We start from the raw sequence: 21,867 nt of genomic DNA on the forward strand, positions 1-21,867 counted from the left end.
GAATGGAGAGAGCGGGAGGGTGGACTACTATCACATCTCTACATCTTAAATAAGAGGTAAATATTGCAGTCTATCGTTATTCAAAAACGTCAATTTCAAACACGATATCAATATATTTGACCACGTTAATGAGAGGCTCGCGAACATTAAATGACGTTAACCTCTGTTAGCCTATCAATGCATAGGGCCTGACTAGCCTTTGGTAACACACTAAACGAATTATCTTTCATTTTTGGCACTTTTTCTGTTTGTGTAGATGGGAAGACATACTGAGAATCCAAATCGCCAACATTTGAAATAATAATTGTTTTGAATTATTTCTTGTCTTATTTAATGAAGGTTGTAATAGAATTAGCCTACATTTGGCTTAAGCTGGATGAGACAGAGACATAATTTTATAGCCATTTGTTAAACAGCTGACAGGGAACGTAATTAACCGTTCCGGGAACTAAATTTTTTTGTTCTAACCGGTTCGGGAACGTCTATTTAATGGTGGAACCCAAAACCGGAAACGTTAAAATTCCGTTTCTGTTCGGAACGAACCAATAGGAAAAAAATTCTGGTTCAAAGCCCTGGTAGAAACATATCTTCATTTCTTCTGAGCAACCAGAGATGTACATGATCGCAGTGCACTGTTTACCTGCCAGAGTTGAACCTGTAAATTTAATGATGACGATTCTTCTGAGACGATGGATAGATTTTTGCTGTGAGCTATAAAATATTTAACAGACTACACAAAAGTGGGAGGGACAAAATCAGGTTTTTTATTTTTAAAAAAAAATTGTGGTGATGAACTCCATGGGACACATTAAATCTACACTCACCGGCCACTTTATTAGGAACACCCATCCACCTGCTGTTTTATGCAGTTCTCTAATCAGCTGATCCCTTGACAGCAGCACAATGCATCAAATCATGCAGATACAAATCAAAAGCTTCAGTTAATGTTCACTTCAAACATCAGAATGGGAAAAACTGTGATCTCAAAGTGTGACTTTCTTTCACTGTGGCATGGGTGTTGGTTTGAGCCAGATGGACTGGTTCGAGTTTTTCAGAAACTGTTGATCTCCTGGGGTTTTCGCACACAACAGTCTCTAGAGTTTACACAGAATGGTGTGGGAAAAAAAAAAAGAAACACTGAGTGAAGGACAGTTCTGTGGGTGGAAACGTCCTGCTGATAAGAGAGGTCAGAGGAAAATGGCCAGATTGGTTTGAGCTACCAGGAAGGATATAGCAACTCTTTACAACCGTAGTGATCAGAAAAGCATCTCCGCATGCAACAGCAGAAGACCACATTGGGGTCTGTTCCTGCTAGCCAAGAAAAGGAATCTTAGAATCAACAAGTTCCTATTAAAGTGGTCAGTGAGTGCATGTCTAAAACTCTAAAACCCGCTCGACACATATCGAAGATATTTGTCGTAATTGTTAGTGACTCAAATACTTTGGGAATGAGTACATGCTTATGAATATGTCTAGTTGCAAACGTGCAGGTATATTTATTTTTATAATTACAAAGGCTCTGTACTCGGTCCTATACATTATCTACTTCATACTATGCACAACTTCACACTCCTTTCCATTTCCATCCCATGTGTATTTCTACTCATCATTTACCGTAAAGGCACAAAGTGAATAATCAAATGCTGACATGGATGCTAGCTGCAGGTGTTCACACAGTCCTGAGCTCGCCGAAATACCTCGTACACACTCACTAGCGGGAACATAGAGAGCGCTCCGATGAGAGAGCCAGCCTGGATGAACACTCCACACCAGAGCAAAGCAGTGTGTCCTGCTTCATGAAGAAGAGTGCTAACCACCACCTTCACATACGAGAACAAGCCTGTGAAGATGATCCATGAGATCACCTGTGGAGAGAACAACATTCAGGCATCCTTTTAACATTGCCTTGTTTTCACTTCTCATCGTTGATGGAACAAGCAAAATGCTAAATTTATCATCATAGTTCGTCTCTACTGATTTTAGTCTTCAATAAGGTATAAAAGTTTCTCTCTACTACATCATGAACACATTTATTAGACTTTAGAGGACTTGCTGTATAATATTTATTATTATATCCGCATTCACTGGATATGAGCAATCGCATGCTCCGATTGGCTACTCTATTACTAGGATATCAGCTCATATACCGTGAGTAAAGAAAAACAAAATGGCAGAGCACATCAAGTCAGATAGATCACTTTATCATCAAGTATTTAAAAGAAACAGAAATAGCTAAAAGAATATGGGAGGGGTCTATCCTTTTAACACGTCGCTTGTCATTCAGAATCCTTCTTGGATTTCATTTTAATATCTTTTTTAAAATGTGCATAGCTAAGGAGTAAACTTATACAAGCAGATTTCTTCATTTCTGACTTTTTGTAAAAAGTAAACTCGAACTACTTAAAATACTCATATCTCAGCAGGATATTGGTCAAATTTCTTGATCTATGCATCATCGGAAAGCTTTTTTAAATGGCCTTTGATGAAAAAACAATTCATTCAAGAAGGATTCTGAATGACAAGCAACAACATGTTAAAAGGACAGAAACACACAAGTGCATTTGCATAAAATGCAATTTTAAAATCTAACAAGTCCACGGTTTGAGCCACTTCTCAGACGGTTGAGGATCAGTCTTCATAATGCGTTCATGGAACACTGAAGACCCCCCACCCCCCAATAGCTCCTGTTCCACACTTCAGCCCAGTCGGTGGCAGTAAAGCACCTTTAAGTTGGTTTGCCAACCGCCAAAAAACCTTAAAGCATGTGCGCAGGGCCATGGCCTCACTTTCGTTTATACAGTGCTTTGAAAAAGTATTCATACCCCTTGAACTTTTTCACATTTTTCCACCTTACAACCACGAACTTAAAAGTTTTTTATTGAGATTTTATGTGATAGACCAACACAGAGTAGCACATAATTGTGAAGTGAAATGAAAATGATAAATGGTCTTCAAAATTTTAAACAAATAAAAATCTGAAAAATGTGATGTGCATTAGTATTCAGCCCCCCCGTGTCAATACTTTGTAGAGCCACCTTTTGCTGCAATTACAGCTGCAAGTCTTTTGTGGTATGTCTCTACCAGCTTTGCACATCTAGACACTGAAATTTTTGCCCATTCTTCTTTGCAAAATAGCTCAAGCTCAGCCAGATTGGATGGAGAGCGTCTGTGAACAGCAATTTTCAAGTCTTGCCACAGATGCTCAATGGGATTTAGGTCTGGACTTTGACTGGGCCATTCTAACACACAAATTATTCTTTGATCTAAACCAGGGGTCATCAAACTACGGCCCGCAGGCCGACTCCGGCCCGCCGCCCCCCTTTGACCGGCCCCCCAGCCCCTCTGACCCCTACCACTTGAACCGGCCCTATGAGGCAATCCCCAAAAGTGGTCATGGCCTATTTTTTTAAAATTGCTTTTTGGCAAATAATAACATGTCTGCATCTTGTATTTTGTTGATTTTATCAATTAAAATTGATATTTAGTTATAAAATGAACTATTCATATTTTCCGAATTTTCGTCATATGCTTGCGATCAAGCAGTGACAGGCAGCGCACGCGCAGAGAACTGTCAGTGTTCAGGACAGCAAAATGGCTAGCGCTCAGCGAAAAGTTGACAGAGAGTGCAGAGTTTTTAAAGAACAGTGGCCCACCGATTATTTTTTTTGTTCAGTGTAAGGACCGTGCAGTTTGTCTTGTACTGTATGTAAAGAAAGTGTGTCGGTTTTCAAAGAATATAATCTGCGTCGTCACTACGAAACCCGCCACAAAGAGTATGCTAGTTTGCGAGGGCAAACAAGAGAAGACAGGATTCGGAGGATGAAATGCGGACTGGCTGCACAACAGAATGTATTCCTTCGCCAAACCCAGATCAACCAGGCTGCTGTCCGAGCTAGCTATAAGGTAGCTCACCTACTAGCTACCCATGGAAAGCCGTTTACTGATGGGGACTTTGTTAAAGTATGCATGCTTGCTGTGGCCAAGGAGGTGTGTCTCGACAAAAAGGATGCGCTCAACGCGGTGAGTCTCTCCGCACCTGCTATGACCAGGCGAACCGAAGATTAGGGGGACAACGTGTATGACCAGCTGAATGAGAGAGCATCAGAATGCGAGGTTTTTTTTGCTTTGGCCATGGATGAGAGCAATGACGTGCAGGACACAGCACAACTGCTGTGATCTATTGCTCATATTATTATAATTTCACTGTTTTTTTAAAATGTATTTATTTTATAGGCCTATTTATTTGACCTTTATTAACCCATTGACGCCGGATGCTGTGTCGTGCAACATTGGCCCTAGCACCGGTTGTTGCATAACGCAGCATTGCCCCAAATGCTGGTTGCTGCATAACGCAGCATTGTTGATTTGTCATTATTTTCAAGACGTATGCCAGATTTGTTTTTTTTTTTTATAAAAATGTGTTAGTGTTAATGCTGAATGAGCATGATCCAATAAAAGCAGATAATTTTATCTTTTAAATGCAACTTATTTCATGTCTTTATGTGCTTCAGAGGCTGAGATATTGAATTTTTCATAGGCATCTCATCTCATCTCATTATCTCTAGCCGCTTTATCCTTCTACAGGGTCGCAGGCAAGCTGAAGCCTATCCCAGCTGACTACGGGCGAAAGGCGGGGTACACCCTGGACAAGTCGCCAGGTCATCACAGGGCTGACACATAGACACAGACAACCATTCACACTCACATTCACACCTACGGTCAATTTAGAGTCACCAGTTAACCTAACCTGCATGTCTTTGGACTGTGGGGGAAACCGGAGCACCCGGAGGAAACCCACGCGGACACGGGGAGAACATGCAAACTCCACACAGAAAGGCCCTCGCCGGCCCCGGGGCTCGAACCCAGGACCTTCTTGCTGTGAGGCGACAGCGCTAACCACTACACCACCGTGCCGTTTTTCATAGGCATTTTCAATTAATTATTTTTATTTCAGAAAACCCTCAGGCAGATGGGGACCTTTTCTAAAAACTGGCTTAGGCATTTGCAGACGTTTTTTTTGCAGGCGTTTCAGGCGTCAATGGGTTAAGTGCTGCACACAATTATTATTAATATTATTAATAATATCAACAGGCCTACCTACAATTTATAATTTTCCACTCACCTTTGCCAGTGTCAATCACCTCAACTAGGCAGATGTTTCTTACCTTGACAGCTTTGATGTTATTTTTATTAGAAAATAAATAAATGGAATATCTGTGGTATTTCAAATTAAAACAAAGTGTGAAGACTCGATTACTACTTTTGCAAACCACTAGTAAAGATAAACAAATATGTGCCAGGAATCAAGTGTTGATATAGTAGTGTGGATATAGTAGTGGGGATGGCTGTGCCAGGCTAGTAATCTCTACTACACAATGAGGCCTGCTGGTGGTCATATTTGTCTGGGTCATACAATTCTATGTTATATAGCTGACCCGACCCCGGCCCCCCATCACAGTCAGGAACGACAATGTGGCCCCCAGAGAAAAAAGTTTGGTGACCCCTGATCTAAACCATTCCATTGTAGCTCTGGCTGTATGTTTAGGGTCATTGTCTTGCCGGAAGGTGAATCTCCTTCCCAGTCTCAAGTCTTTTGCAGCCTCCAACAGGTTTTCTTCCAGGACTGCCCTGTATTTAGCTCCATCCATCTTCCCATCAACTCTGACCAGCTTCCCTGTCCCTGCTGAAGAAAAGCATCCCCATAGCATGATGCTGCCACCACCATGTTTCACAGTGAGGATGCAGGGATGTGACTGGCCAAGGACAAAAAAGCAGGAAAATATATAGACCCATAATGCAACACGGCAGCAGTGTGGTGTGGTATAAACAGACAGTTTCAGAGAACTTTACCCATGAGATGTTATAATGACTCAGCACCCCGTTAATGGCCAAATGGAATTCAAGGTGAGCAGTTTAACTCCACACAGAAAGGCCCTTGCCGGCCACGCGGCTCGAACCCAGGACCTTCTTGCTGTGAGGAGACAGTGCTAACCACTACACCACCGTGCAGTCTAATAATAATAATAATAATAATAATTATAATAATAATAATAATAATAATTATTATTATTATTATTATATAATCATATAATTATCATCATGATTATGAGCAGGCCAAATCCCAAACGGCTCCTGGTTGGAGACGGAGTGCACTACTGTAGAAGCCTTTTTATACTTTCTATAGGGCGGTTTTGGAGAGAGCTGGGGGGCATTTGGGATTCAGTTAATTATTATTATTATTATTATTATTATTAACAAAAGAGCAGCTAGTTGCGGCTGAATCCCAAATGCCCCCCAGCTCTCTCCAAAATCGCCCTATAGAAAGTATAAAAAGGCTTCTACAGTAGTGCACTCCGTCTCCAACCAGGAGCCGTTTGGGATTCGGCCTGTTCATACGCATGCGTAATAGCACTCGTTTATACATGTGTTACTAACTAACTAACTAAAATTTCCAGTGAATTCAAACTGGGACACACTTTAAAGCTACTACCTGGAAAACAAAACTGTTGATGAATTAAACTGATTAATTCCGAACTTCACTCGTGTGTACTTATGTAAAGTATTAAATTAGTTTGCAAGCTAACAGTGTAATGTGTTTCTACATCCAGGCTGCTTTAGCGCACACACACACACACACACACACACACACACACACACAGCCAACATGGACAGAGAGGAACCCCCACACACACACACACACACTCAGACACTCACCCAGAAGTTTCTTCACCTCATCTTCACTCATGTAAACGTTGACCCTCGGGTGGTTGTTATGGCTGTTGGTGCTGATTATCCCGCTGGGTCTGGCGAGGCACAGGGCCGCCTGGAGCAGCAGGAGCAGCACGCAGCCCCCGAGTGTCCTGAGGGCTGGAAGCGGCCGAGTGCGGAACTCCATCCGGCGACCCTCAGCGCCCCGTGCCGCCTCCTTTTGCCCCAGCATCGCACCTTCACTCTTCCCTCACACTGCTTTAGCAAACCCTCAGGCTCTACCCTCATCCAAAACTTGAGTGGCCTCCGGTGGGCAGCATTCCTATAGTAGGTGTTGATAACGACGCTCACAAAAACCCCGCTCCGTCTCCAGCCTGTTGTCCGGTGCTTCCTGGCCGAGCTAACCGTAACGCTAACGACGCCAGCTAGCTAGCTAACTTTGTTCAAGTCTTCAAGACTCGGGTCACATAAAGGTTACTCTTGCGTTATGCATAATGGGCTTTTTTTGATTATTATTGGTACCGCTTAACCTAGGGTAGGTTATTATGCGCACGCGTGGCTCATTGGAGTTGCCTATGGATAACGTGGTCCTACCCCCCCCAAAAAAAACGAATTTGCATGATTCACGAGGGTCGCATTTTTATGCCTGAAAATCCGGAATTCCGGAAAAATCCGGAAGAATCACATCCTCGAGGATGGTGTGTGCAGGGTGATGAGCAGTGTTAGTTTTCTGCCACACATACCGGTAGCGCTTTGCATTTAGGCCAAAAAGTTCAACTTTGGTCTCATCTGACCAAAGCACCTTCTTCCACATGTTTGCTGTGTCCCCTACATGGCTTCTGGCAAACGGGACTTCTTATGCCGGTCTTTCAACAATGGCTTTCTTCTTGCCACTCTTCCAAAAAGGCCAGATTTGTGGAGTGTACGACTTATAGTTGTCCTGTGCACAGATTCTCCCACCTGAGCTGTGGATTTCTGCAGCTCCTCCAGAGTGATCATGGGCCTCTTGGCTGCTTCTCTGACCAGTGCTGTCCTTGCTCGCTCTGTCAGTTTAGGTGGACGGCCATGTCTTGGTAGGTCTGCAGTTGTGCCATACTTTTTCCATTTTTGAATGATGGATTGAACAGTGCCTCTTGAGATGTTCAGAGCTTGGGATATTTTTTTATAACCTAACCCTGCTTTAAACTTCTCCAGAACTTTATCCCTGACCTGTCTAGTGAGTTCTTTGGTCTTCATGATGCTGTTTGTTCTTCAGCGTTCTCTAACAAACCACTGAGGCCTTCACAGAACAAGTGTATTTATGCTGAGAGTAAATTACACACAGTAGGACTCTATTAACTAATTAGATGACTTCTGAAGGCAATTGATTGCACTGGATTGTATTTAGAGGCATCAGAGTACAGGGGGCTGAATACTAATGCACATCACATTTTTCAGATTTTTATTTGTTTAAAATTTTGAAGACCATTTATCATTTTTGTTTCACTTCACAATTATGTGCTACTCTGTGTTGGTCTATCACATAAAATCTCAATAAAAACTAAGTTTGTGGTTGTAAGGTGGAAAAATGTGAAAAAGCTCAAGGGGTATGAATACTTTTGCAAGGCACTGTAAATGCCTTGAGACCTCAAGAATGGCACAGGAATAGTTTTAAGCGCCAACAATAAATCTAATATAGAAATTTTTACGATTAAAGTGATTTATATAGGTAGCGGTCTGAGTGAATAACCTTGATGTCCGTAACGTCACAACAGTAAGTCTAGCAGTCTCATCACCATTTGCGCTATACTAAAACACAGAGCTGACTGCAACGCCGATCCCCCATTTTGAGCTAATTTATCACCATGTCATGTAGATGTGTTTTTGGCTGGTGCAGCAACACGACAGAAGGTGGACCGTGGACATTGCATTCATGGCCCAAAAATGTTCAAACTGCAAAGATTTGGACGCGTTTTGCAAGTTGTTCACGGGCACATTGGGCGCCTATGAAGTGGTCTCTCCCCTGCTCTGCACATTTTACTGAAGACTCGTACGAAACCTCTGATCTGTTGAGGAGCGTTGGCTATAAGCCCGTATTGAAAGAGGGTGCAGTACCAACAATTAAAGAAAAAGAAAACTACAAGAAAAGGAAAGTATTTATTTATTTAATTTATTTATTTATTTAAAAGAAAAGTGAGTTCAGTTGCACCAGTCCTCCCGGAGTGAGCTGAGGGTTGTTGCTAAAACCTGGGATGGGACATATCGCTCGGGCAGTCACCTCCCTGCAGTTGTTGCTAAAATCGGTGACATCCCACTCCATCCCGGGTTTTAGTAATTGCCTGAGCCCAGCAGTAATGGCGGAATACACAGTATGAAGAAAAGTGAATGAGTGGAGCAGCTGTCTTATTTCTAAACTGGACATTGCTGCCATCTCGCCCTTACGTGGAAGAAGTGAATGAACGGAGAACTGAACAAACAACTGAAAGTTATATTGTTTCAAAAACAATCGGCCTTCAAGAAGCGAGAACACAGACGGGTAAGCTCTGACTCTCATTTGGATGATAAAAACAAACAAACAAAAATGTTGTTTACCTGCATTTAGATTAATACATGTAACTTGTATTGTGTGTTTAAGTTAGCGGTATAAGATTATTTAATTTGCTTCAGAATGTGATTCTCAGTTCATCTGATTATTTAATTAGCCTTTTACGTTTTATCAGTGAAAATGCATGCATGTACATGTATGTTGCATAAGTTATAACACCTATCCTGTTTTAATGAGAGTCAACCTACAATCAATGAAGTCAAATCAGTCTTAGCTGAGCAAGTCGGTAACGGGATTTCTTACTTTCACCATAAATTTTTATTTATATGACTTTGGTCTATAGCTGTCAAAGGCCTCGGCTTTAAAACTCGTTCCTGTTGTGACGTCACGCACTCAGGGCTGGCTGGCTCAGCGGGGCAGCTCGAATACCAACTTTGCGGTCGATTTTAACTCTCAAAAATATATATTTTTTATTCCCATTTATGCAGCATACAAAAGTCAAGGATGGAGACACTATCCACTCAGAAATTTATTTTAAAATAAAGGCTCTGTGTATCTCCTTTAACGAAGAAAATGGCGGAGCACATTGCTGAACCAATCGAGGACGAAATTAAAACTACTTAAAAACCAAACCCCAAAAAAATACAACAAAAAAGGCAAGAAAATATGGAATAAAAGTATTTCGTGGTAAGAACATATCATTATTTTCCAAAAATTATTATGATAGCATTTTCAACAAATTGCTACCGTCATTTCGCCAGAATTTTTGTATAAAAAGTTTGTATTTATCAAATTTGCAAAAATTTTCCGTTTCTCAAAATCCAGTGAATGTGGATAGAATAAAACAGTTTTATATAACATCTCTTTTTAGTAGTTCTAGTTTTGCTTCCAGTGTAATGTCGAACTTGACTGTTGCTTATACTCGTTATTCCACTCACTCATATTGTACATGGCTTATAGCCAAGTCAGTGCTACGCACCTTGTCGGCCATCAGCTCATGTACGACTCGATTTCGTGGAATAACTTGAGTATAAGCAACAGTCAAGTTCGACATTACACTGGAAGCAAAACTAGAACTACTAAAAAGAGATGTTATATAAAACTACTGGTCACTTACCACCATAGCCACTCCTGCGTGGGTTCCCAAGAGGGGTGGGCATGGACTAAGAGCAGCCAGAACCAGCAGATAGACAGCAAAGAGTCCTCCTCCAAGAGACATAAAACCAAGGCCAAGACCAGATCTATAATATTAGAAAAAGGACATCACATTCATCCGTTTATAGTATGCTGAAACTTTTGCAGAACAAGCTGATAAGACAAAAAACCCAGACTGTCATGTTACAGAGAAACCAGAAACTATAAAATTCTCTCTCCTGCAAGCTTTGCCATAGCAGGAAACGTACTGCCTCATACAAAGCACTACCACTTAAGACTCCTTCCATAGATGTTATATAAATGTCTCCTTACAGAAAACACCACCGTATCAACCATTACAGGTTTTCCTTTGTTAACAACACCCTTTTAACTCTGGTCATTATTAGGCTTGGATTATGTGGCGTGTCCACTGTACAAGTCCCTGTGTAGGCGTTGCTATAATAGAAATGATTATTTATTAGAACGAGTGAATTCATATTAATAATGAAAACTCAATCAACACCTTCTGGTCAATAATAATCGATAATTCAAAAGCTCTTGTATAATATTAGCTTAACATACACTATTTGCCCATTTTGGTACTTATGATAGGGCGGCATGGTGGTGTAGTGGTTAGCGCTGTCGCCTCACAGCAAGAAGGTCCTGGGTTCGAGCCCCGTGGCCGGCGAGGGCCTTTCTGTGCGGAGTTTGCATGTTCTCCCCGTGTCCGCCTGGGTTTCCTCCGGGTGCTCCGGTTTCCCCCACAGTCCAAAGACATGCAGGTTAGGTTAACTGGTGACTCTAAATTGACCGTAGGTGTGAATGTGAGTGTGAATGGTTGTCTGTGTCTATGTGTCAGCCCTGTGATGACCTGGCGACTTGTCCAGGGTGTACCCCGCCTTTCGCCCGTAGTCAGCTGGGATAGGCTCCAGCTTGCCTGCGACCCTGTAGAACAGGATAAAGCGGCTACAGATAATGAGATGAGATACTTATGATAATTAAAAAACATTTGTGAAACTAAACACAAATCTGTGAAACTTGAGTATAATCTTCATTTTACACTCAAGAGTATGTAAACTTTCGTCATATGCAAAAGTTTACATATACTTAGGTGAAAATGTACATATGAAAATATTCTATTTGACATTCACTGGACATGACTAATCACACGCTCTGATTGGCTACTCTACTACTAGGATATTAGCTCATATACCATGAGTAGAGAAAAACAAAATGGCAGAGTGTGTTGCTGAATCAACCGAGAACAAAAACTCTGCTCAAAAACAAAACCCCCAAAATGATCAAGCATTTAAAAGAAACAGAAATGGCTAAAAGAATCTAGTCCCCCCCCCAAATATCTCCGTTCCATACTCCAGCCCAGTCGGTGGCAGTAATGCACCTTTAAGTTAGTTTGCAACTGCCAAAAAAAACCCTAAAGAAGAAAACCCCTCAAAATAAATAAATAAAATATATATGGAATAAAAGTATTTGATGGTAAGAAACGTATTTTTTTTTCAAGAATTATTATAATAGCATTTTTCACAAATTGCTCCCGTCATTTCACTGGTTTGTTTACGTTCTCAGCGGAAATGATTTAGTCAGACATTTTGTTTAAAGTTTTTATTTATCGAATTTGCAAAAGATAAAAATGCTCCGTTTCTCAAAATCCAGTGAATGTGGATAGAATAAAAAACAGTTATTCCACTCAATCTCGTCGTACATGGCTTATAACCGACTTGGTGCTACGTGCCTCGTCGACTATCAGCTCATGTACAACTCAATTTCATGGAATAACTTAAATATATAGATAGAGGTATGGTCAATCTATATACACTTTACTCCTTTGTGAAGTTTGCATTTTGAAACTTTGCAATTGCAAACATATAACAAAACAAAATCACATTTTTAGGAACCCACCTTAGCAGAAAAGCCATGGATACAAAGCACGCCAGAGGGTTTGCCATGTTTCCCAAGACAACAGAGAGGTGAAAAGCCATGGGACCATAAGGCAGGCAGGAGAAGCTCTGCACTGATGGCAACACTCCATTCGTCAGAGCAGTGGAGATTCCAAGCAGCAGGAGTAGATAGATATTGCGTGAAGTCCAGAAGGGCACAGCTGGGTTCTTTTTCTCCACCTCTACGTGTTCCTCAGACACTGGTGCGTCTTCATTTTGTAACGGGGACACCTCTTGCCCTTGATCTTTCTTCATCTCTTGCTTTGGGACCTGACTGAACTCTACTTTAGAAGATGTCACAACAGTGTACGTCAGAGCCAGGAAGGAGAGTGAAGAGATGGCTAGCATCACAAACAAGAACCAGAAGAAGTCCTGTACTGGGAAGTTCTCTTTGAGGTAATGAGGCTGCGTGCCATTTTGTGTCTCAACACACTCGACCTTTCCCACACCCTGCCCTAGCGCCACGATACAGGGGAAGAGAGCACTGAGCCCCTGGCCAACAAAAAATGTCCGGATGTATTGTGGAGGGTAACGGAACATAAAAGGCAAAAAGGTAACACTAGAGGTGCAGCACACAGTTGACAGCACCACAGAGAGCAGCAGGAAGGCCACAGATCTTGATGCCCCAGCAACTGTAGCCACTTCAGACCAGAAGAGGGCGAGAAAGGCTGAAGCAACCACCGCCAGGACCTGTATGACATGAATGAGCACACGCTCATTCAGACGCCCAGGAGCAAAGTGGTGGGTTATGGTGATAGCCATTGGACCAACATTACCAAAAGCAATGAGCACTGAGAGATAGGCTGGCAAATTCCATCCTACAGACAGAAAATGGAAGACGTTTTCACCAGGCATGCACAAATCACATTTCTACTGTATGCTTAAATTTCTGTTACATGTATACAGGTCATTCTAGAATTCGGGGTACATTTCAAGTCTCTGAGATAAACCTTTTGTTATTTTCCACAAAAGAAATCTTTATTGAATTAGTTTTGAACAATAATGCAAATTATGACACTTTCACCAATAGCAATGCTTGATGTACATTTTAGACCTAATTTATCCATAACTAAGGTGGGGTTTACATTAGACCGTATCAGCGGATCATCAGATTAACGTTTTTAAAGCGATTAGCGTGCACACAGCAACACCAATACACGATTAGCGTGCACACAGCAACGCCAATACACGGATACGCTCGGCTCCGCAGGCATCCTGCGCTCCAAATCACTCCGCCCTGAACAGCAAGTGCCCTCTGGAGGGTGCGCACTCCGGCCCTGCGCAGCTCACAGAGCGCGCAAGTGAAGCGCACGAGCAGTGATTCGGGACTGAGCCGCTGTGTGTGTGATCCCAGCGCATATCACTTACCACTTGCAAGTGGAAGGATGGCAAGCCTAAAGACAATCATAACTACACAATGGGCAGTATTTGCATCAGTATTTGCAGTATTTTCATACTTTTATACTCTTTAATGAAAGGTGATACAAGGCGGAAGTCCGCGCCGTTTTTCAGCAGTCGCGTCACATGACCAACGCCAGCGAATCAGGAAGGTGGATGTCACAGTGACGTTGTCCAATGACGACGCCAGCTAGAGCTCAGCACAGCGTATCCGCGTATTCTCAATGTTTACACAGCACCGGACCAGACACGATCTGGATTGAATACGTGGACCCTGGCGGATTCCCGTTTCCCAGCGTTTCCAGGCGGTTTAATGTAAACGGACAGTGCATCCGCGAAGAAAACTAGACAGATACGGTCTAATGTAAACTTGGCCTAAATGACTCCCACCCCTCCCCCACGTTATTGGCTTTCTTCGACTACTCATACATTCAACTTGAATAAACATGAAGTGATTTAGTTTAACAATCTGTTTTTGGGGCTTATTCTATTAACTGTTATAAAAATCAGTTGCATAGAAAGTCTATTTTCTGTATTATGTGAAATTTCAGTAACAAAAAAAACCCTTTTTTTTTCATCCGTTCCAATGTTCTTGTCAACTGTTATAAAACGGCATAAAACCCACAAAGACTTAATACGCATGACACCTGCACAGACAGATGTCACTTCCTCTGGCGGGAAACATCAGAAAGGCAGTGAGGTGTGTTATGTTTCTTCTCTCATTAATTTGAACAAAACGTTGAGGATGCACCAACGGTAATTATTCATCAAATCTGTTACTGCGATATTGGCGTGAATCTCTCACTCAGTTTTTTAAAAACAATAATAGAATTAAAATCCATAAAATTCTGTTTTTATACATGCCGTGTGCTAGCTAGTTTGAGGTTAGCATGTGGAGTTAAGACACAAAATGGTGGAAAATGTCAACTCTGTTATTGTCAGTTCTTTTAATGGATTGCCCAGTTTAATGACAGAGCTGACGATGACTAACAGTCAAGACTTGAAATGTATCTGCAATGGGCCATATAATATAATATAATATAATATAATATAATATAATTAATATAATATACATACATACATAATTACGATTTCTATTAATGCAGGGAAGTCATTTACCTTCTGGTAGAACGTTCACCACCACGGGCAGTTCAACCCAAAACGAGTTTACAGCTATCCATGATCCCATTCCAAACAAGGCCACCAAAATGTGTGTGACAACAGCATGATTCCACCACATATCCACCTTATAGCGATAATCCTCTGATTAAAAAAAAAAGAAAGAGATACCAAATGGCCCTTATTTCATCACAGTACTGTTGATTAATTTTCTATCACAGCATGTCTCTAACTCTTGCATTGTGATTCATTATTAATTTCAAACAGTTGACTAAAAGTCATCCAAAGGGGGAAGCCATGGCCTAGAGGTTAGAGAAGTAGCTTTGGGACCAAAAGGTCGCCGGTTCAATTCTCTGGACTAGCAGGAATGGATGAAATGCCCTTGAGCAAGGCACCTAACACCCAACTGCTCCCTGGGCGGGGTGTGTCAGGATCCTGTTGTACGTCGCTCTGGATAAAAGCGTCTGCTAAATGTCTGTAATGTAATCCAATATATCCATTTACTCATTCACAACAAAAATAAGCAAATGACAGGAACATGGCAAAAAAAACTGTTACACTTTTTTTTTTTGGGGGGGGGGGGGGGGGGACCAACCCACACATACAACAGCAATGAACATATAAACAGGGTTGATTATTTACTGTATTCATTAATAAAAATATAACATTAAAGGAACAGTCCACCGTACTTCCATAATGAAATATGCTCTTATCTGAATTGAGACGAGCTGCTCCGTACCTGTCCGAGCTTTGTGCGACCTCCCAGTCAGTCAGACGCGCTGTTACTCCTGTTAGCAATGTAGCTAGGCTCAGTATGGCCAATGGTATTTTTTGGGGCTGTAGTTAGATGCGACCAAACTCTTCCGCGTTTTTCCTGTTTACATAGGTTTATATGACCAGTGACATGAAACAAGTTCAGTTACACAAATTGAAACGTGGCGATTTTCTATGCTATGGAAAGTCCGCACTATAATGACAGGCGTACTAACACCTTCTGCGCGCTTCGGCGGCGCATTGATATCTGAGCTCCGTATCACTGCGCTGCCGAAGTGCGCAGAAGGTGTTAGTACGCCTGTCAATATAGTGCGGACTTTCCATAGCATAGAAAATCGCTACGTTTCAATTTGTGTAACTGAACTTGTTTCATGTCACTGGTCATATAAACCTATGTAAACAGGAAAAACGCGGAAGAGTTTGGTCGCATCTAACTACAGCCCCAAAAAATACCGTTGGCCATGCTGAGCCTAGCTACATTGCTAACAGGAGTGACAGCGCGTCTGACTGACTGGGAGGTCGCGCAAAGCTCGGACAGGTACGGAGCAGCTCGTCTCAATTCAGATAAGAGCATATTTCATTATGGAAGTACGGTGGACTGTTCCTTTAACTCCTCAATAGGCAATGGAAATCCTGGCCACGCCAATATTGATTAGTTTAGCTTTATTCATCATCGCAGTGGTCAGTTCAAGAGAGACATCATGATTACAGAATATCCGCTGTTGTGTAATTTATAGATTAGTCCAAATCCTTTTAGCATTTTTGAGATTGTGTAACGGGGTTAAAAGAACGGTCATCAGTTAATAAACGCTGACATGTTATAATTTGCGCATTGTGATGAATAACCCCTGTCTGTATATTTAAAAATTAATTAAATGATGAGGTAGATTATTTTAGGCGAGTTAGTCCATATTCTCTCACAATGGGTTGAAACCAAGCTGCTTCACTTCAAATTCCCATTTAAATGGACTAATGACTAGAAAAGCAGCTTTGGGACCAAAAGATCACCAGTTTGATTCCCTGGACCAGCAGAAATGGTTGAAATGCCCTTGAGCAAAGCACCTAACCCCCAACTGCTCCCCAGGCTGCTCTGGGTTTGTTGTACATTGCTCTGGATAAGAGTGTCTGCTAAATGCCATCAATGTAATATAATGTAAATATTATTGCTAATATGGAGCAAGTTTTTTCTAACATTGATGTAACAGACTAAGTGATTATTCATGTAGGGTGTGATGACATCTAGGACCAGAGATCTGAAACATTAAAACAGGACTTAATAAGCTTTTCAACTTTGTTCAATCACGTCGAAAAACTTTTAAGCTTTTATCTCCAGTCCAATTCCACCCTTTGGAAGAGGATCTGAGCGTTTTAGCCACACTTTAAGCCTTCATGGTTGGCCCCAGGAAAATTCCATCATTTACAATTTTAAATTTCTTCTGGAACCTTCCTTCCTTTTTTTTAAAGATTTTTTTGGGGGGCTTTTTTCACCTTTATTGGATAGGAGAGTGTAGAGACAGGAAATGAGCTGGAGAGAGAGAGAGAGAGAGAGAGAGAGACGGGGAGGGATCGGGAAATGACCTCGGGTCAGAATCGAACCCGGGTCCCCGGATTTATGGTATGGCGCCTTAGTCGACTGAGCCATGGCACCCCCCCCTTCTTTCTTTAGGAATGATGGAATTCACTCGAGTACCTTAGGCACTCAGGATCTAGCAGATAATACAATTTATTCAGTGTCAAAAACCACCATGAAATGACTGAACGCTCATGATTTTGTGGATTCTATTGAGTGTTGCAAACAGATAAGAGTGTTACCCTAGCCCCTCGTTTTTGTTGCACAATTTTACCTTCCTGAGGACGGCTGGTAGAAGTGGAGGAGTACTGACTGTTTCTAAGAAAAGTTTTAACTGTTGGCTTCAGTGAGCGGAGTCCAAAGTCAGTTCCCCTCCTCTGCTAACGTTAAGGTTAGTGTTGGCACCATGGCCATCTCCTACCAGAAAAAGGAACAATGTTCGTCTTGTCGCTCTAATGATTAAAACACTATATAAAACACAGTGAGATACAGAGTTTAATACTAATGTTCACTTGCATATTAACCATTTTGCACTCCTCATCTTTCAAACCTATCTGCTGTGTCACATAGCATATCAGCTATACTTTTCTCCATTTTGTCCGATTGCAGGTCCGCAGTTCGGCCATGCCACTACACTTTTACAAACCAGTCCTAATTTGCATACTAGAATCCTTCAATAAACTCTTTCAATATACGTCCTTAATTAAAATGAGCCAATAAATCATGAAACATAGGGGTGGGCAAAAATATCGATACGGCGATATATCACGATACTTTGTCTTCCGATTCAATATCGATACTCAAAATTTGAATATCGATATTTGTTCAAATAATAAATCATGCTTCAGACGGGTTGTAAATCCAGTACGACTTCCGCACCTCCGCTCCGCAAGGTGTCGCTGTGCTGCTACCTCACTGCAAGGCACTCTTCATCTTCTCTTTTTTTCCCGGTGGTTGCAGTGAGGAAAAAAAAAACAAGCAAGCATGGCTGTTAACGTAAACCTACAGACGCCGCCGAACTTTAAGGCTGATGTTTGGAGGCCCTTTGGATTCCAAAGGAAAGGAGGAAAAAAAAAAAAAAGTAGTGAGCTGGACAAAGAGTATGCACTTTGCAAAACCAGTTTCGCTCCAATTAGATATTCAGGTAACACAACAAACTTGCGAACTTACTTCGCACGACACCACCCCAACATATTAGCTCAGCCGGAGCCGCCGAAACCCGACCCGAAGCAAACTACACTGGACAGCGCCAAAGTCCTCCCGTCTACTTCAGTGATGTGTGACTTACTGTAACTGTGAACTTAATTTTGTCATTTAAGGCCAAAGGCAAGAAGCTGCACTTTATTTTGCACTTTCAATTTTAGTGTGTGTGAGACACTGCATTTTATTTTGAGTATTTACTCAAAGTTCAGAAGAAACATGATTCACTGAGGTTTCAATTCAGTTTCAGTGTGTGGACACTGACCCACACTGCACTTTGTTTCATTGTGCTCAGGGAGACTAAGATGCCCACTGCACTTTTCACTGTGTTCCAGACAGTGTGTTGTTCCTGCAAATATGTTGTAACTTGCGCTTGTATAGTTACAATAAAATGGCATGGATAATTTGAATTACATTGTTTTGACTGAGTTTGTCCCATGAATTATCACCATCATCTGATGTACATACAACTCGGATTTTAAGATGCATAATGCGGTTTACATTTTTCAGTGAACTATGTAGAATATCGCAATATATCGCAAAATTTTGATATCGCAATATCGTATCGTGACTCAAGTATCGTGATGCGTATCGTATCGTGAGGTCCTTGGCAATACCCACCCCTAAAATGTACATTGAAACAACTTTTGTAATAAAACGGAAAAATTTACGGACGTATTTAATTATTGATGTATTTAGTGGACAATATACACATTCATGGATTGACTGATGGATAAACTGACGATTAAAGAGGTCACAAAAACAATTCTCTAAATATGTGCCCATTTTCATTTCTGAAGTTTTCCGAGATCCACAGAAATGTTTATTTCACACGGTTAACAGCAATCCCCAGTGTCTACTTTGTAATGGTCAGATGTAAAGCAGCATTTTTTCTGTGTTATTAACTTCAAGAGAGGAAATGGAGGGGCTGGTGAGGGAAGCTCATGTATGCAGAAGAGGGCAGATAGCGCACTGCTCTGGGTGTGTTAGAATGGATTACTGACAAGTTTATATCAGTACTTGGGTGCAAATGCTTGCATCTTACATGCAACAGGGTGGAGAAAAACAAAAAACATGTACTTCTTCTGGAGTTCACAAAACAGATTTCCATTTAATGCTTTATAAAAACAAGTGACAACTTGGCCCAAATATTACTGCAATTGAACCTTTGACAGCAGTTAATTTTTACAGGCAAGCTCAAAGGTTTTTCACAGAATGATAAAGGGTATATAAAGATAAGTGCTTGGTGTCCCTAAACATGCCAAACATGATTAAAAAAAAAAAAAAAAAAAAAACCCACAGAACCAAAAACATTTACCAAAATATAAAATACCAGTAAAACTTGCAAAAATCCAAAATAATCTGGAGGAGACACGAAAAAGGCTTTGGGGCAAGTGGAAGAAAGGTCTATGTTTATATCCGTGCCAAAAATACGATTGCTCGCCAAGTCACATATATCAGTGTCTTGCAAAAGTATTCACCCCCTCTTGGCATTTCTCCTGTTTTGTTGCATTACAAGCTGGAATTAAAATGGATTTTTGGAGGGTTAGCACCATTTGATTTACACAACATACCTACAACTTTAGAGGTGAAAATTGCGATTTTATTGTGACAAAACCAAAAATTAAGATGAACAACAAAAAAAAAACCCAGAAATCTGGAGTATACATAGGTATTCACCCCCTTTTGTATGAAACCCCTAAATAAGAGCTGGTCCAGCCAACTCACTTCATAAGTCACATAATTAGTTGAATAAGATCCATCTGTGTGCAGTCAAAGTGTCACATGATGTCTGTATAAAATCAACCTGTTCTGGAAGGACCTTGACTCTGCAACATGAAAACCAAAAAAAAAGAGTGCTCCAACCAGGTCAAAGTTGTAAAGTATGGCTCAGGCTTGGGTTCTTATTTATAAAAAAAAAAAAAATTTTTTTTAATCCCAAAAATTGAATACCCCAGGGAGCACCATTAAATCCATCCATCCATCCATTATCTGTAACCGCTTATCCTGTACAGGGTCGCAGGCAAGCTGGAGCCTATCCCAGCTGACTATGGGCAAGAGGCAGGGTACCCCCTGGACAAGTCACCAGGTCATCACAGGGCTGACACACAGAGACAAACAACCATTCACACTCACATCTATGGTCAATTTAGAGCCACCGATCAGCATAATCTGCATATCTTTGGACTGTGGAAGAAACCAGAGCACCTGGAAAAAACCCACACAGACATGGGGAGAACATACAAACTCCACACAGAAAGCCCCCCCCCCCCCCCCCAATCAGCCACTGAGCTCGAACCCAGGACCTTCTTGCTGCGAGGGGACAGTGCTAACCACTACACCACCGTGCCGCCCACCATTAAATCCAATATAGCAAAATGGAAAGAATATAACACCACTACAAACTTGACAAGAAAAGGCCGCCCACCAAAACTCTCAGACCAGGCAAGGAGGGCATTAATCAGAGATGCAACAAAGACACCAAAGAGAACACTGAAGCAGCTGCAAAGACCCACAGTGGAGATGGGAGTATCTGTCCATAGGACCACTTTAAGCCGTACACTCTACAGAGTGGGGCTTTATGGAAGAGTGGCCAGAAAAAAGCCATTGCTGAAGAAAACACGTTTGGAGTTTACCCAACAGCATGTGGCAGACTCCCCAAACACATAGAAGATTCTTTGGTCAAATGAGACTAAAATTGAACTTTTTGGCCATCACGGGAAATGCCATGTGTGGTGCAAACCCAACACCCGGAGAACACCATTCCTACAGTGAAGCATGGTGGTGGCAACATCATGCTGTGGGGATGCTTTTCATCTGCAGGGACAGGAAAGCTAGTCAGTCAGGACTGAAGGAAAGATGGATGGCACTAAATACAGGGCAATTCTGGAGGAAAACCTGTTTGAGCCAGCCAGAGGTTTGAGACTGAGACAAAAAGGTTCACATTCCAGCAGGACAATGACCCTGAACATACTGCTAAAGCTACACTGGAAAGGTTTAAAGGGAAACATTTAAATGTTTTGGAATGGCCTAATCAAAGCCCAGATCTCAATCCAATTGAGAGTCTGTGGCATAACTTGAAAGATTGCTGTCCACAGACGCAACCCATCTAACTTGAAGGAGTTGAAGCAGTTTTGCCTTGAGGAATGGGCAAAAATTCCAGTGGCTAGATGTGCTAAGCTAATAGAGACATACCCCAAGAAACTTGCAGCTGTAATTGCAGCAAAAGGTGGCTCTACAAAGTATTGACTTGGGGGGGGGTCAACACCTATGCACACTCCAAATTTGTTTTTTTCCCCCTCATCTAAATGGTCACACAATAAAACAATACTTTTCACCTTTAAAGTGGTAGGCATGTTGTGTAAATCAAAAATAGTGCTAACCCCCGAAAAATCCATTTTAATTCCAGCTTGTCATGCAACAAAACAGGACAAACACCAAGGGGGATTAATTCTTTATAATATATGCATGCATTGAATACCTTA

At 41.5% G+C, this 21,867-nt stretch overlaps 1 protein-coding gene across 3 annotated transcripts in view; it reads right to left on the minus strand.

The window, feature by feature from the left end:
- Positions 1–741: 741 nt before the first annotated feature.
- slc52a2 (solute carrier family 52 member 2) overlaps positions 742–21,867 on the minus strand; it is a 44,330-nt gene continuing 23,204 nt past the window's right edge. For all 3 annotated transcript variants that reach the window (XM_060942672.1, XM_060942670.1, XM_060942671.1), the window contains 4 exons: positions 14,839–14,982; positions 12,284–13,139; positions 10,350–10,473; positions 742–1,865 (listed from right to left, as the gene is read on the minus strand). In XM_060942672.1, the coding sequence (XP_060798655.1) occupies positions 1,656–1,865; positions 10,350–10,473; positions 12,284–13,139; positions 14,839–14,959 (1,311 nt within the window). In that variant the 5' untranslated portion in view covers positions 14,960–14,982 and the 3' untranslated portion in view covers positions 742–1,655. The remainder of the gene's footprint in view (positions 1,866–10,349; positions 10,474–12,283; positions 13,140–14,838; positions 14,983–21,867) is intronic.

Source organism: Neoarius graeffei, chromosome 16, assembly GCF_027579695.1.
Source record: "Neoarius graeffei isolate fNeoGra1 chromosome 16, fNeoGra1.pri, whole genome shotgun sequence".
Classification (NCBI taxonomy): domain Eukaryota; kingdom Metazoa; phylum Chordata; class Actinopteri; order Siluriformes; family Ariidae; genus Neoarius; species Neoarius graeffei.